General features: G+C 55.6%; 1 protein-coding gene across 1 annotated transcript in view; it reads left to right on the top strand.

Annotated features, from left to right (window-relative positions):
- Nucleotides 1-14,779, top strand: part of RNF157 (ring finger protein 157) — a 62,883-nt gene that overhangs the window by 14,155 nt on the left and 33,949 nt on the right. Inside the window, exon 2 of the mRNA XM_059671329.1 lies at nt 1,877-1,995. Coding sequence (XP_059527312.1) covers nt 1,877-1,995 — 119 coding nt within the window. The remainder of the gene's footprint in view (nt 1-1,876; nt 1,996-14,779) is intronic.

The following is a 14,779-nucleotide window of genomic DNA, read 5'->3' as shown; positions in this document are numbered from 1 at the left end:
TTACTTTTGAAAATTGTGGCGATTAGATCATTTAAAACCACATGCGTATCTTGCATTTATGTTTTATTGGGTAGCACAGGTCTGAGGAAAAGTACTGGTGTCATTTTCTTCCCTGATAAGGAATTTGACTTTTTACCTGGATGTCTTTTTTGCTTTAATACTTTAAAAAAAACACATTTATTTCCTTTTTATTTTTGTATCGGTTTTTTGAGAGAGAGAGAGAGGGAGAAACTGATCCATTGCCTCCCGCAATGTGCCCGACCAGGGATGGCACCCCTAACCTGAGTATGTGCCCGGACCGGGAATCGAACCTGCCGCCTTTCACCGAATAGGAGGACGCCCAACACCTGAGCACTCCCGCCGGGCACTGGGGCAAGTTTCTAGAGTGGTCCATTCCCAAGAAAGAAGAAAGCCGAATGTTGATGAATTTCTTTTTTCCTTTTGGCTGGTGAGGTATTCTTTGAATACCAGGGGAGATCAGCTTTGTAAAGGGACGCGGTGTGGACTCTTCTACTGAAATGAAAAATTCTCTTTTCATCCGTGAATTATCGACCCTCATTGTGGTCTTTGTCTATTTGGGCTCTTGATTTTAGATGCAAAGCAAAACTACAGTTAGCTCTACGCTATGTTCTTGATCATTTATTTTCTTTTAATATTATCCCCAAAGAGGGGGCATTTCCAGTAGAAGCCTGGCACCTTCTCTAAGCCCTTCCCCCGCACCCAGGCCATTGGTGCTCTTCTCTAGCTAGGAGCCTGTAAGCTGATGATCCGTGCGTGTCACCGTCCCCATCCCTCACCTGACCGCTCCCAGGTGCTGGCGACGCGGCGTGTCCCGCGCTGAACTCGGCCTGCTTCCCACCATTCCTTATTCATGATTTGGGCAAGCCACCCATCATCGTAAAGTCTTCACTTTTCTAAGTTCACCTCATGTATAATAAATGTATAATTTCTCCATAAATACATAATGTATAGAAAATATATTTCACTAAGGGTCAGCTTTAAATGGCTTGATGACTTGAGATGGCTGCTTCTACTCGAGGCACCTCCCCTCTCTATAAATTATGCACTTGGAAAATAGGGCCTGTAAGTGCTGGCCATCAATAATTGATCATCAAGCTTTCCTAAATGATGGCTTGCCCAGTGGCATCCCGGCAGATGGCTGATCTCTGTGGCTTTACGTTTGGATGGGGAACTGTGTAGCGTTTGCTTTGATTCGGGCTGCGATGGCTCTCGAAGAATCTTTCCTTGTTTGTTGTTTAATTAAAGAATCGCCTGGCCTGGCCGGTGTGGCTCAGTGGTTGGGCGTCAGCCTGCGAACCAGGAGGTCACTGCTTGATTCCCGGTCAGGGCACAGGCCAGGGTTGCTGGCTTGATCCCCAGTAGGGGGCGTGCAGGAGGCAGCCGGTGGATGATTCTCTCTCATCATTGATGTTTCTACCTCTCTCTCCCTCTCCCTTCTTCTCTGAAATCAATAAAAACATATTTTTTTAAAAAAGATTCCAAAATGCATGGATGACAGAGAATAACCACCTCGAGTTTAAGGGGGAAAATCAGGAACAAGATGCACATACGTGTTCACTGATGGGTGTCGCGGGGCCTCCTGGTGTTGGGCCGAGCGCAGTGGAGACGGGTCCCGGACCATCCGGTCAGGATGCCGGAAGGAGAGCGGTGATCTGTGCTGTATTTGGCGGCGTGGCTTCTCGCTGCTACGGTGTTGCTTCTCTACTTGGTGCCGTGGCGTCGCGTCGAGAGGAGGACGCTGTCCTGGGCGTGGCAGTGGCTCGGGTGATGGGCGGGGGGCCCACGTCTCCCCGAATCGGCGCCGGCCCTGGCCCGGCCGGCCGGGTGTCATTGGCCCTCGTGTCTCCCTCTCCAGGAAGCTACTTTGCCAGCCACTTCATCATGGGAGGAGAGAAGTTCGACTCAGCCCACCCCGAAGGCTACCTGTTTGGAGAGAACAGCGACCTGAACTTCCTGGGGAACAGGCCCGTGGCGGTACGGCTCACCGTGTGCTGCGCGTGGGGGTGAGGCCGCTCCCCGCGGGGCCGTCCCGTGTCTGTGGCTTGGTCTGAGTTAAGGGGGTCCCGGGAGGCAGATGGGGGTCCCGGGAGGCAGGTGGAGGGTCCCGGGAGGCAGGTGGGGGGTCCTGGGAGGCAGGTGGGGGGTCCTGGGAGGCAGGTGGGGGTGCTGGGAGGCAGGTGGGAGTTCCTGGGAGGCAGGTGAGGGGTCCTGGGAGGCAGGTGGGAGTTCCTGGGAGGCAGGTGAGGGGTCCCGGGAGGCAGGTGGGAGTTCCTGGGAGGCAGGTAAGGGGTCCTGGGAGGCAGGTGGGAGTTCCTGGGAGGCAGGTGAGGGGTCCTGGGAGGCAGGTGGTGTCCTGGGAGGCAGGTGGGGTCCTGGGAGGCAGGTGGGAGTTCCTGGGAGGCAGGTGAGGGGTCCTGGGAGGCAGGTGGTGTCCTGGGAGGCAGGTGGTGCCCTGGGAGGCAGGTGGTGTCCTGGGAGGCAGGTGGTGCCCTGGGAGGCAGGTGGTGTCCTGGGAGGCAGGTGGGGCCCTGGGAGGCAGGCGGGGTGCTGGGAGGCAGGCTGGGCCCTAGGAGGCAGAGGGCGCCTCCACTGGCGGAGCTGGGTCGCTGCCACTAGGAGCTGAGCTGTCCCAAGGCCACAGGCGTCTGGCTGAGGGTGAGGCCGGCTCCCAGAAGCCAGGTCTCCGCGGGGTTCAGACTCGGCCTCAGTGCCGCTCCGCCGACAGCCCTGGCCCAGCGCCAGCTCGCGCTCCTGCCTTTCCTTCCCTCTTCAGCGCGCTTATCCCCATAGAAACGTTTACTGCCCCGTCTCGCCCTGTGTAGCGCCTGCCTTCCCTTACAGCGGTTCTCAACCTTCCTAACGCCGCCACCCTTTAACACAGTTCCTCATGTTGTGGTGACCCCCAATTCCATTGTTACAAATTGAACATCATTAAAGCATAGTGGTTAATCACAAAAACAGTATGTAATTATATATGTGTTTTCCGATGGTCTTAGGCGACCCCTGTGAAAGGGTCGTTTGACCCCCAAAGGGATCGCGACCCACAGGTTGAGAACCGCTGCTTTAGGAGGAGAGTCTGTGGGGCCAGGACTTACCCTCACGGTCGTTTCGCGGCACCAGAACGAAGCCTGCGCGTAGCGATAGCCCCTAACACACGTTTCGTGAGTGAATGACGGAGACGGTGCCCTCGGGGTCCGAGTTGACGTGAGGCTCCGTCTGCCTCAGTCCCTTCGGCTCATCCTCATTGTCTGGAGGGTTCCCTGCCCCCAGCAGGAGGCTTTGGAATAGTGGCTGCCGTGGGTGTGGACGGGCTGCGGAAGGTCCTGGACTCCGGACATTATTTCTACCTTCATAAAGGCCCACCCGTCAGCGGAGCTAGCGTCAGTCCCATTCTGTGAGCGAGCGAACTGAGGTTCCGGGAGGTGAAGGGTAAAAGCGGTTGACGAAGGGCTGTGCTAAGTGTGTCCCATAAAATTCTCCCAGAGTCACATGACCAGGCGCCAGGCCACCGAGGGGCCTTGACCTTAAGTCCGAGGCTTCTTCCCCACGGAGCCCCCGCGTGGGCCTCTCCGCGGTTGTTCTCATGTAGCAGTCGTTACACGTGCCTCACGGTGTGCGGAGCAAGTGTTTTTCTCAAAAGACATCAAAGTTTTATGTGAGGAAAGCAAGTCAGGAACTCGTCGTTGCCAAATAGTCAGCAGGTTGTAAAGTGCAGCTCAGGGAATAGAGTCAATAATGTTACAGTAACCTCCTGGCAGCGGGGCGCAGGGGCTGAGCATCGACCTGTGAGCCAGGAGGTCACGGTTCGATTCCCCGTCAGGGCACAGGCCCGGGTTGCGGGCTCCATCCCCAGTAGGGAGCGTGCAGGAGGCAGCCAATCCGTGATTCGCTCTCGCCATTGATCTTTCTATCTCTTCCTTCCTCTCTGAAATCAGTTTTGAAAAAGGTAATAACTATGCCAGGCGCGGAAATATTGGGGCAGGGGAGGGGGGAGGGGGGAACACTTGTTAAAGCATCCGATTGTCTAGCCCAGCGGCTCTCACCCTTGGCTGCACATGAGAATCACCTGGGGATCTTTTTAAAATCCTGATTTCCGGGCCTCATCCTCCGGAAGTTCTGTTTCTTTGTTGCTAAAGTTGTGGCCCCACCCCATCACAAAGAAACAGAATTTCCGGAGGATGAGGCCCGGAAATCAGAATTTTAAAAAGATCCCCAGGTGATTCTCATGTGCAGCCAAGGTTGAGAGCCGCTGGTCTAGCCACTGTGCCGGACACCTGAAACCGATACAAAATAATATTGAATGTCAACTGTGAGCGAAAAAATTACAAAAAAGAAGGAAAACAAATCTGAGAACTCCGTGTAGGTGGCTAGAAACGGAGTTTAAGAATGAACGCGGCACACCTCCCCTCCCCTGTGCCAGGTAACGCTCGCCAAGCTAACGCTCATGGCACCCTCGCTGTCTGCCAGGCCGGCGTGCTGAGCGCTTCCCACCTGCCCTCCCCACACCCTAGAGAGGAAGGTTCTCACCTGGCCGCTGAGGAGCGCGAGGCACCAGGAATCTAGACCAGCGGTTCTCAACCTGTGGGTCGTGGCCCCTTTGGGGGTCGAACGACCCTTTCACAGGGGTCGCCTAAGACCATCGGAAAACACATATATAATGACACATTGTTTTTGTGATTAATCACTATGCTTTAATTATGTTCAATTTATAGCAATGAAATTGGGGGTCACCACAACATGAGGAACGGTATTAAAGGGTGGCGGCATCAGGAAGGTTGAGAACCGCTGCTCTGGACGAAGGTTCCAAAGCCCGTGAGCGCCTGCCTGGGGCCTGGAACCCGCCGTCCGGCCCCAGAGCCATTTTGCGGTCAGATCGGTGGACCCGGGCCCCGCCCGCATCCTGTGTGGGAGCCGAGCAGGCCATCGAGTGCCCGTGAGCTGTGGCGCGGCGTCTAAAAGTAGACCGCGTGGCAGCATGTTCTCCCGGGGGACTTCTCGAGCGAGTTCTCCGGGTGTGTAATTCCATCCGCCCTGAGCCCCCGGGTCACTGCCCTGCATCTCAGCTGGTTTAGGGGAGGAGGGAGGCCCAGTGATTGAAGGGCGGGCGCTGAGCTCCCAAGGCCTGACTTCCACTCTCTAGTGACATATCTCCGTGTCGGCCGGGGGCATCGGGGGGCGTCCGGGGGCGTGGGGTTGCCGAGGAAGGAGCACAGCCGTTTAAAGCCGCCCGGCAGCTCGAGGCGAGAGCAGCTCCCCTTTCCGGAGGGAATGAAGCCGGGCTGCAATGAATTGTTCGATCCAACGGAAAAGCCGCGGGCTCCCTGGCCTCGGGGACCTGTGGTCTTCCCTGGCCTTTCCGAACGATCGCGCTGTAAGCAGTCTCTTCGCCCTCGCTGGTTTGGCTCAATGGATAGAGTGCCGGCCCCTGCACTAAATGGTCCTGGGTTCGATTCTGGTCAAGGGCCCATGCCTCGGCTGCAGGCTCGATCCTGTGTGGGAGGCAACCGATCGATGTGTCTTTCTCACATGGATGTTTCTCTCTCTGTTTCTTCCACGCTCTTTCTAAAAAAATAAAATTATAATTATTAAAAAGATAAAAGGAGTAGCATTCGGCAGACCATCGCTCCGCCCGTAGTGTGTACTGAGCTGAGCGACCCCTTGGAGCCACCCTGAAGGTCAAATTTACCGTCGACCCCTTAGGACAGTGATGGCGAACCTTCTGAGCTCAGCGTGTCAGCATTTTGAAAAACCCTCACTGAACTCTGGTGCCGTGTCACATATAGAAATTTTTTGATATTTGCAACCATAGTAAAACAAAGATGTATATTTTTGATATTTATTTTATATATTTAAATGCCATTTAACAAAGAAAAATCAACCAAAAAAATGAGTTCGCGTGTCACCTCTGACAGCGTGTCATAGGTTCGCCATCACTGCCTTAGGAGCAACCCTGAAGGTCAAATTTACCATCAGGTCTCCAGGGTCGGGTGTAAGGCACTAGCTCAGCATGGCGGGCGGAGGGAGGCTGGGATCGGAGGGAGGCTGGGATCGGAGGGGGGCTGGGATCCAGATTTCAGGGGGATGGCTGCGTCTCACCACTCGCTCCCCTCTGCAGCCCTGGCACGTCTGTCGCTGGGCTCTCGGGTGACCCAGCTGTGACGCGAGGGCGGTTCTGACCTCGGAGGCCTGTCCTGCTGGAGAAACGCCAGGCGGGAGGGCCCTGGAGCCTGTTGGCTGTGCCTGCCTCCCTCCCGGGTGGGTCCCTTCTGCAGCGACGGCTGGCTCTGGGGGGAGAGACTCCCTGGGCTTGAGCGACTGTGAGCAGGGTCTGCAGGGCTCCGTGCTCCGTGGGGGGCAAAGGTCACTGCTCCTCCATCCCGGTCATTCCAGTTAAATAGGGGCCAGCCCTGCCCTGCCTGGCTGGTGGGAGAGCTGGGCTGGTTTTAGCTTCGTGATAGGGTGGTTGCTCTTGTTCTGTCGGCAGGTTGCTGCTAGAATCCAAGTTGTTCGGAGGCTTGGTGACCGTGGGGTGCTGTGGGGTGTCCACACCTCGGCAGGGATTGTTACCCACGGGAGAGCGTGTCAGTACTGTGAACTGGCAGCAGCCGGAGAGAAGCCAGCTCTGTCTCCTCCGAGAGGCAGATGTGCCCCCACCGCCCTGTTTACCAGGGAAACAAGTTGCCAGACAGAACGTGGGTCCGACTTCACGCCTGATAGAGGCAGCAGCGTGTGACGGCCTGTGTGTGTGTGAGCATTTATGCTTGTGGGTGCAGAACAGCTACAAGACGACAATGCACTTGACCCTGGTACATGGTCACTCTTGGGCGCATCATCACAGTCTCCTAATGTTGTTTGACTTTTCCCCATTGAACGTGTTTTGTTTTCTTTTATTAAATTGAAGCATTTTAAATGTCTTAACACACAGAGAGGGGCTGCCGCTGAGCAGAGGAAGGAAGGAGGTCAGGGGAATAGAAAGAAGCAGGAACACGAAGGAAGTTCATAAAATAGTGGGTGTGGGTTTTCTTAGCTGCAGGAAGGGTGGGGCCTGCTGGGGGGGGGGGTGAATGCGGGGTTGGGGGGAGGCTTGTGGAGAAGGACGAGGCGTCGGAATAAGCCCTAAGGACAGGCAAGGTGGCCCCAGCCTGGCGGACGCTGTGAGAGCTGAACAGGAAAGGAAGTCACACTTTTCAGTGGTTCTCAACCTTCCTGATGCCGCGACCCTTTAATACAGCTCCTCATGTTGTGGTGACCCCCGACCATAAAATTGTTTTCGTTGCTACTTCATCACTGTAATGTTGCTCCTGTTACGAATCATCATGTAAACATCTGATACGTTGTATTTGTTTTCCGATGGTCGTGACCCACAGGTTGAGAACCGCTGTGTGGTGTCAGGCTTTACAGACAGTTCTGCTTCAGCATTTTTAAAAAATATATTTTTAGCCAAACCGGTTTGGCTCAGTGGATGGAGCATCGGCCTGCAGACTGAAGGGTCCCAGGTTTGATTCCGGTCAAGGGCATGTACCTTGGTTGCGGGCACATCCCCAGTGGGGGGTGTGCAGGAGGCAGCTGATCGATGTTTCTCTCTCATCTATGTTTCTAACTCTCTATCCCTCTCCCTTCCTCTCTGTAAAAAATCAATAAAAATATATTTAAAAATATATATATATATATTTTTTTTATTGATTTCAGAGAGGAAGGGAGAGGGAGAGAGAAAAACATCCATGATGAGAGAGAATCATTGATCCGCTGCCTCCTGCACGGCCCCACACGGGGGATCGAGCCCACAACCCGGGCCTGTGCCCCGACCGGGAATCGAACCGCGACCTCCTGGTTCACAGGCCGACGCTCACCCACTGGGCCTCGCCACCCGGGCCGATTACGGATTTTCAAAGTGGCCTTTTTATTATACACGGCTCCCCGCCTCTAGGCGCTCCCAGAGGTGACCCCCTGCGCAGCGCAATAAGGAATCTCCTCAACCTTTGTTTCTACCTTCAGGTTGTTTGGTGTTTTTTTTAATTTATGACAGAATACACGTCACAGGAAGTGTCACATCTTCACCATTTTAAGTGTACGGTTCAGTAGGGTTGAGGACATTCACAGGGTAGTGCAGGCAACTGCTAGAACTCTTCATCTTGTAAAACTGAAGCTCTGCCCCCATCGAAGGCTAATTCCCCGTGAATTCCCCCCCCCCCACCCCCGGCAGCTGCCCTTCTGCTTCCGTCTCTCTGAATGTCAGAGTCCCAGGCCTCTCACGTGAGTGGAATCCTGCCGTCTTTGTCCTTCTGTGTGTGGCTGTTTCACTGAGCAACATGCCATCGAGGCTCATTGATATTGTAGCGTGAGTCAGAATTTCCTTCCTTTTTTCTTTTTTTTTTTAAATTACTTTGTTGATTTTTAGAGAAGGGGAGAGAGAGAGAGAAAGAAACATCGGTTTGTTGCTCCACTTATGTATGCATTCATTGGCTGGTTGCATGTGCCCCGACCAGGGATCACACCCAAAACCTTGGCCTGTCAGGACAACGCTCGAACCCACTGAGCCACCCGGCCAGGGTGAATTTCCTCCCTTTTTAAGGCTGGGTGATCCTCTGTTGTGTGTAGGCAACACATCTCGTTTACCCGTTCGTCCCCCGACGAGCCCTTGGCTGGCGTCCCCCTCTTGGCTGTTGGGACTAACGCTGCTATGAACATGGGTGTTCCGTTCAGTTTTTAAGGCGCACGGGCACACCAGTATTGGGCTAAGGAAGAAGGATTATTCAGTTTTAGGAAATTATATAAATGAAATTATTTTAGTTCTTCAACGTTGAAACTTTCCATTAATAAAGATGAAGAAATCATCTCAGAGGCCTTCTCTAGAGAAAGTTGCTTTGGGCCACTTAGTGAATAAATACTGACTATGTAAACAGACGGCTGTGCAGTTTAGAGATAGCATCAGAGCCACATTTCCAAATCACCAAACTGTAGGTTTTACTCAAGAGTTAGTTTCAGCTGTTTCTTGATTCCTGAGATAACGTGGACAAGCTGGTCATTTGCGTGTGGAGAGTAGGACAGGTTTTTTTGTTCAGTAGCTAAGATCATAAAACGTGAGACCTCACAGTAACTGTAAAGTTAATTACAAGTTATAGCATAAAAAGACAACTTTGAAAAGCTAGTTGGGCCCTGGCCGGGTGGCTCAGTTGGTTAGAGTGTCACTCTGATACGCCAATGTTGTATTGATCCCTGGTCAGGGCACACAGAAGTGTCAACCGACGAATGCATAAATGAGTGGAACAACAAAAATGGATCTCTCCCCCCCCACCTCCCCCTGAGATCAATGAGTAAATATAAAAATGAAGAGAAGGAAAGCCCTGGCTGGTGTGGCTCGCTTGGTTGGAGCGTTCTCCCGTACAACAAAAGGTGTCAGGTTCGATTCCTGGTCGGCACACGTACCCAGGCTGTGGTCCGATTCCTAGTTGAGGCACGTGCAGGAGGCAACCGATCAATGTTTCTCTCTCTTTTTTATATATTGTTACTGATTTCAGAGAGGGAGGGAGAGTTAGAAATATCAATGATGAGGGAATCATTGATTGGTTGCCTCCTGCACTGGGGATCGAGCTTTAAACCAGGGCATGTGCCCTTGACCGGGAATCGAACCGTGACCTCCTGGTTCATAGTTGGATGCTCAACCACTGAGCCACACCAGCCGGGCTCGCTCTCTCTCTCTCTCTCTCTCTCTCTCTCTCTCTCTCTTTTTAATGTAAAAAAGCATCAACCGAGTTTGCTCCTTTCCTTCCGCTGCAGATGCGCGTGGGCTGAGGTCTGCGAGTGGGGGGGGTGTCGGATCCTCCGCTTTGCTCTGAGATGGGAGACAGGGAGCGTGGCTGTATCTGTCTGGCGTGTAGACTTCAGGGTGTAATTTTATGGATGAAAGTGATAGAAAGGGGGTGCAACGTAACCTGAAATGATGAGAAAGGAAGAAGTCTCTGGAGGAAGCCTGGCTGGAGACGAATGAGCAGTTCTCAGCAGCTGCTAACCTAGCGGGGTCCTTCCCTGTATGAGAATTTCCACACCAATTCGGACTGTAAAACTGCCCTGGGAGAGAGGGAAGAGGAGGAGGAGGGGGGGGGGAGGGGGAGGAGGAGGAGGAGGAGGAGGAGGAGGAGGAGATGCCCTAGAAGCCCCCCCACCCCCGCCGAGTCCGCCTCCTTGGGCACCTCTGGGACCAGCTGGGTGAGGTCGGAAGCAAACCTGAGCCGGGTCTTGGTGAAGCTCTTGGTGGAGAGCGCTGTGGGGGGACACGCTGTGCTATATTTCCGCGTGGGGCACATGCCCAGTGAGAATGAGCACATGATTTGGGCACAGTGGCTTCAGCCTGGTCCTCGGGAAGCCTCGGGGAACAACGTGTACCCGAGTCCGGGCGGCCTGCGGTGCGCCCCTCAGTGAGTCACCGGCCGTCGCGGCCTGCCGGTGGAGGAACAGGTGGCTCTGGTTCCTTATTCCCGGGAAGGAGCAGGACGGCTGGGCCGCGTGTGGCCAACCCTGTCTGCGGCCGGGGGACGGGAGCCCGGACCGGGCGGGGAGGGGGTGGGGCGCCCACACATCACCGCACACCCCGTTCGCACTCCTGCCCTCGCTTGTTAACCGAACAGTGTATCGCGGGGATCATTCTAGATCCACTTGCGTAGGGCTGGCTGTCCCTTAAACATGCCGATTGGAGCGGGACACGCACCGAAAGGCCGCCCCTCGTGCCTGCGCAGGTGATGCTGACAGGTGAGCACGCCTCGGGTCCAGCATCCAGGTCCTGGACGCCAGGCGGCCACGAGCCTGGCTTGTCTCCTGGCTTGAACTTGCTGTGAGTGGGACCGTGAGCCTGTGCCCGTCCATCTGGCCCCGCGGCTCCGGGTGTCTGTGAGGCACCTCGTTGCGGCCGCGGCCTGTGTTCATGCCCATGGGGGAGGTGCTCCCCGGAGGAACACACCAGCTCGTCCGCCCGTTGAACACAGCGCCGCCTGTTGGAGCACTTCAGCCGGTGTGAGCCGTGCGCGCGGCCGTGGGAGAGGGCAGGCCAGCGTGGCTCGTGCTCCGCGGGCCTCGGCCAGAGCAGTGGCCCCAGCTCCCAGGAGTGCTCCCCACCCCCCTCGCCCCCGGGGCGGACGCGGTCTCTCAGGCCTACGCGTTTTCTCCGCTGAAGGTCACGTGTGCGTGTTGGACCAGGCGGTCGGGACAGACGGAGGCGGCCTGCTGTGCTCCCACTTCACTCGGCCAGTGTCTTCCCTGAACTGAGACCCTGAAGAGCCTTCCTGTCCCAGTGAGGGCACTTGTGTCTCCGCCGGGCCTGCGGGGCTGCAGAGGGTGCATCCACTAGAGCGCGGGCAGGGCTCGCGGGAAACCGGGCCACAGCAAAGAGGCACGTCCACGGCGTGTCCTGCAAGCGCTCAGGTTCCTGGATGAGACCATCGACCTGCTGGTGTTTCACGGCACATTCTTTCTCCCACGCGTTAGGAGCTGCGTGGTGGGTAGAATTCTTTAAAGAAGATACTATCGTCACGGATGATGATCATATCACAGCCGATAGCCTGTATTTGTATAGCCCTGTGTGATGGTGAAAATACTTTTTATTTGATCTGAATCACGAGATAGACAGGACGGCCAGTTCCATTGCACAGATAAGGAGACTGACGCCCGGGTCTCGTGTCAGCAAGTGTGAGGTCTGAGGTGCGACTCGGTCTCCCCGCGCCTGTGGCCTCGGCTCGTTTTGCCAAGTCACGTCATTTTCATTCTCCCGTCTTGCACACGGTTCTCTGGCAGGACCAGCGGGTCTTAGCTCCTAAACGTCATCAAGATTGCTCCACAAACCCCTTCATTAAACAGCCCACGGCAGCCCGGCTGGTGTGGCTCAGTGGGTGAGCGTCGACCTATGAACCAGGAGGTCACGGTTCGATTCCCGGTCAGGGCACAAGCCCGGGTTGTGGGCTCCATCCGCAGTATGGGACGTGCAGGAGGCAGCCAGTCATCCTTGATGTCTCTCTGTCTTCCTCTCCCTTTTCTCTGAAATCAGTAAAAATATATATTTTTTAAAAAGCTCAGGGCATCCTAGCTGGTCTGGCTCAGTGGATAGAGCGTTGGCCTGCGGACTCAAGGGTCCCAGGTTTGATTCCGGTCAAGGGCACATGCCCAGGTTGTGGGCTCAATCCCCAGTGGGGAGCATGCAGGAGGCAGCCAATCAATGATTCTCTCTCATCATTGATGTTACTATCTCTGTCTCCCTCTTCCTTCCTCCCTGAAATTAATAAAATTATATTTGAAAAAAGAAAAGATTGCTCTATCCTTTAAAAAAAAAAAAAAAAGCTCAGGGCAATCTGTTTTGTTTTTCAGTTATTTTGTGAGCATGGATTGTGGCAGCCGGTCATTTAGCCTGAGGGACAAATGTTCATAATTCGAGGAGTCGCCACAGGCACCTGCTGTCCTCCTCCGAGGGCCGTGCCCGCCCGTTCCGGCCGCACAGGCCCGCTCTGTCCTCTGCGGTGCCCGTCTCATCGCTCTGGGGCATACGAACACGCTCTCGTGTGGATTCGCCCTCAAACTCGGTCTCGAGGGAAGACCAGACCCCCCCACGCAGGGAGGAGAGAGGAGAGGGCCCTCGTGGCCTCAGTGTCGCTGACTCGGAAAAGGCCACTCCACGCGGGACCTTCCGGCGTGTTGGGCGCCCTGTGTCTTCACGCACCGGAGCACAGGCAGCTCTGGCGCTCAGCAGTGAGACTGAAGCACATGTTGCAGGAATTTCCTAGAAATTTCTCTGAAACGCCCTGAGACCCGGGTACACACTCTCACCTCTGTTTCCTGTGGTTCGCCCGGCTTACGGGAAACTGTACTTCCTGGTGCCGCGTTTCAGAGAAAAGCCTGGTTCGCGGGCTGAGCTTTTAAAGAGATAAGGCCGAGCGGCCTCCACGCTGTGAAACCGTCCCGCACACGTCCCTACAAGCAGAGTCCCGGGCCCAGTGGTTGACAGTTGGGCACATGTGAGTGACATCGCAGGCAGCGCACGCTTCGTTCTCTAAAACCGTCCTGCCCGGCCCGTTGACTCAGAGCGTACCCCCCATTATTGCAGAACGTAATCAGACGGAGGCCCCAGCGTCAGAAGGAGCCCTGAGAAGTGCGCTTCGCAGGAAACGCGCTGCAGTTACAGAACAGAACGCGGTCCCCAGCCACGGTTTCCATTTATTACAACTTCAAACGTTCTCGGCCGGCGCGGCTCAGTGGTTGAGCGTCGACCTAGGAACCAGGAGGTCAGGGTTCGATTCCCGGTCAGGGCACAGGCCCGGGTTGCAGGCTCCATCCCCAGTGTGGGGCGTGCAGGAGGCAGCCGATCAGTGATTCTCTCTCATTGATGTTTCCATCTCTCTCTCCCTCTCCCTTCCTCTCTGAAATCAATAAAAATATATATTTAAAAAACAACAGCTTCAAATGCTGTAAGCCCCGGAGGTGAATCTCTTCGACTAATCCACCCTGTGTACCGTGCCTTTTAAAGGAAGGGGTGGGGGAGCGTGCGGTTAGCCTGGGACCTTACTAGATGCCATGATAAAAGCCAGCACCCATGGGTGGCATTTACAGCCTGCAGAGCCCTTCACAGCTGACATTTACGCTGCCTCCCAGCCCCACAAGGCACCCTGGACCCTGGGGCTCCTCAGGCTGCGCCTGCCCAGGCTCTGCCCACAGGGGGCGCGAGAGGGCTGCGGCGGGAGGCGAGTGCCAGCGTCGGGCCTGTAGGATCCGAGAACGAGGGGCCTGGCTGTTTCCCCTGGTCGCTCTGTCAGCTCCGTGCCCCCGTCGCGTGTTTTCGTCCTTCGACGCCTGTTGAACCGGCTCCTTGTATGAAATCCTCTCCCTGAAAACCACTGGTGTGGTTTCCGCGTTCCCGGCCGGACCCCGGTTCGGGCAGCCTTTCCTCTCACAAGCGGTGAGGTCGCTGGTACTTGGCCTGTCGGACGGGTGAGGCATGGAGACTTGCTCATGTGCAGTGATTTAGCCTGAAGGCACCCAGAGCGGAGACCCACACCTCCGCCTCGAGCTCCTCTGCTCCTCTGCATTCCGGTTCATCTCAGCGTGGCTCTTGCCGGACTATTTTTTTTTCCCCAGAGAGGAAGGGAGAGGGAGAGAGAGAGAGAAACATCAATGATGAGAGAGAATCATGGATCAGCTGCCTCCTGCACACCCCACACTGGGGATGGAGCCCACAACCTGGGCCTGGGCCCTGACCCGGAATCGAACCGTGACCTCCTGGTGCATAGGTCGATGCTCAGCCACGGAGCCGGGCAGAACTTATTTTTTCAAACGTCATTGTCTGCTTCCGGAGGCTGCGGAGGTAGAGACTGCCCGTGGACCGCTCGCTCACCCGGGCACCTTGCCTGGCACAGTCCTGGGTCCGCCCTGAATGCTCGCACAGGTGCGCTCCTGCCGTAAGAGCTGCAGCATTCTTAGGGCTGCACCCCTCGAGGTCCAGGCCCCCCCCCCCCAGGACCCCGCAGTGCCTTCGGTTGTCATGGCTCCTCCAGTCTGTGACCGTTTCCCGGTTTTTGTGACTTTTCATGACCTTGACCATCTGGGCTGCGCTTGCCGTGAGCTCGTCTGTGGAACCCACCCTCCGTTGGGGTTTCGGGCGTTCCCTCGTCGTCAGAGCGGGTGATGGATTTGGGGGAAGACACCAGAGGCAAACGACCTCCCTAAGGTACAGCATCGCTCGTGACGTCCTCCTGGGGATGGCGACGGCGACCTTGGGCACGTG

Source organism: Myotis daubentonii, chromosome 16, assembly GCF_963259705.1.
Source record: "Myotis daubentonii chromosome 16, mMyoDau2.1, whole genome shotgun sequence".
NCBI lineage: Eukaryota > Metazoa > Chordata > Mammalia > Chiroptera > Vespertilionidae > Myotis > Myotis daubentonii.
The sequence above is the reverse complement of the archived record's forward strand: the minus strand, read 5'-3'. Positions and strand labels throughout refer to the sequence as shown.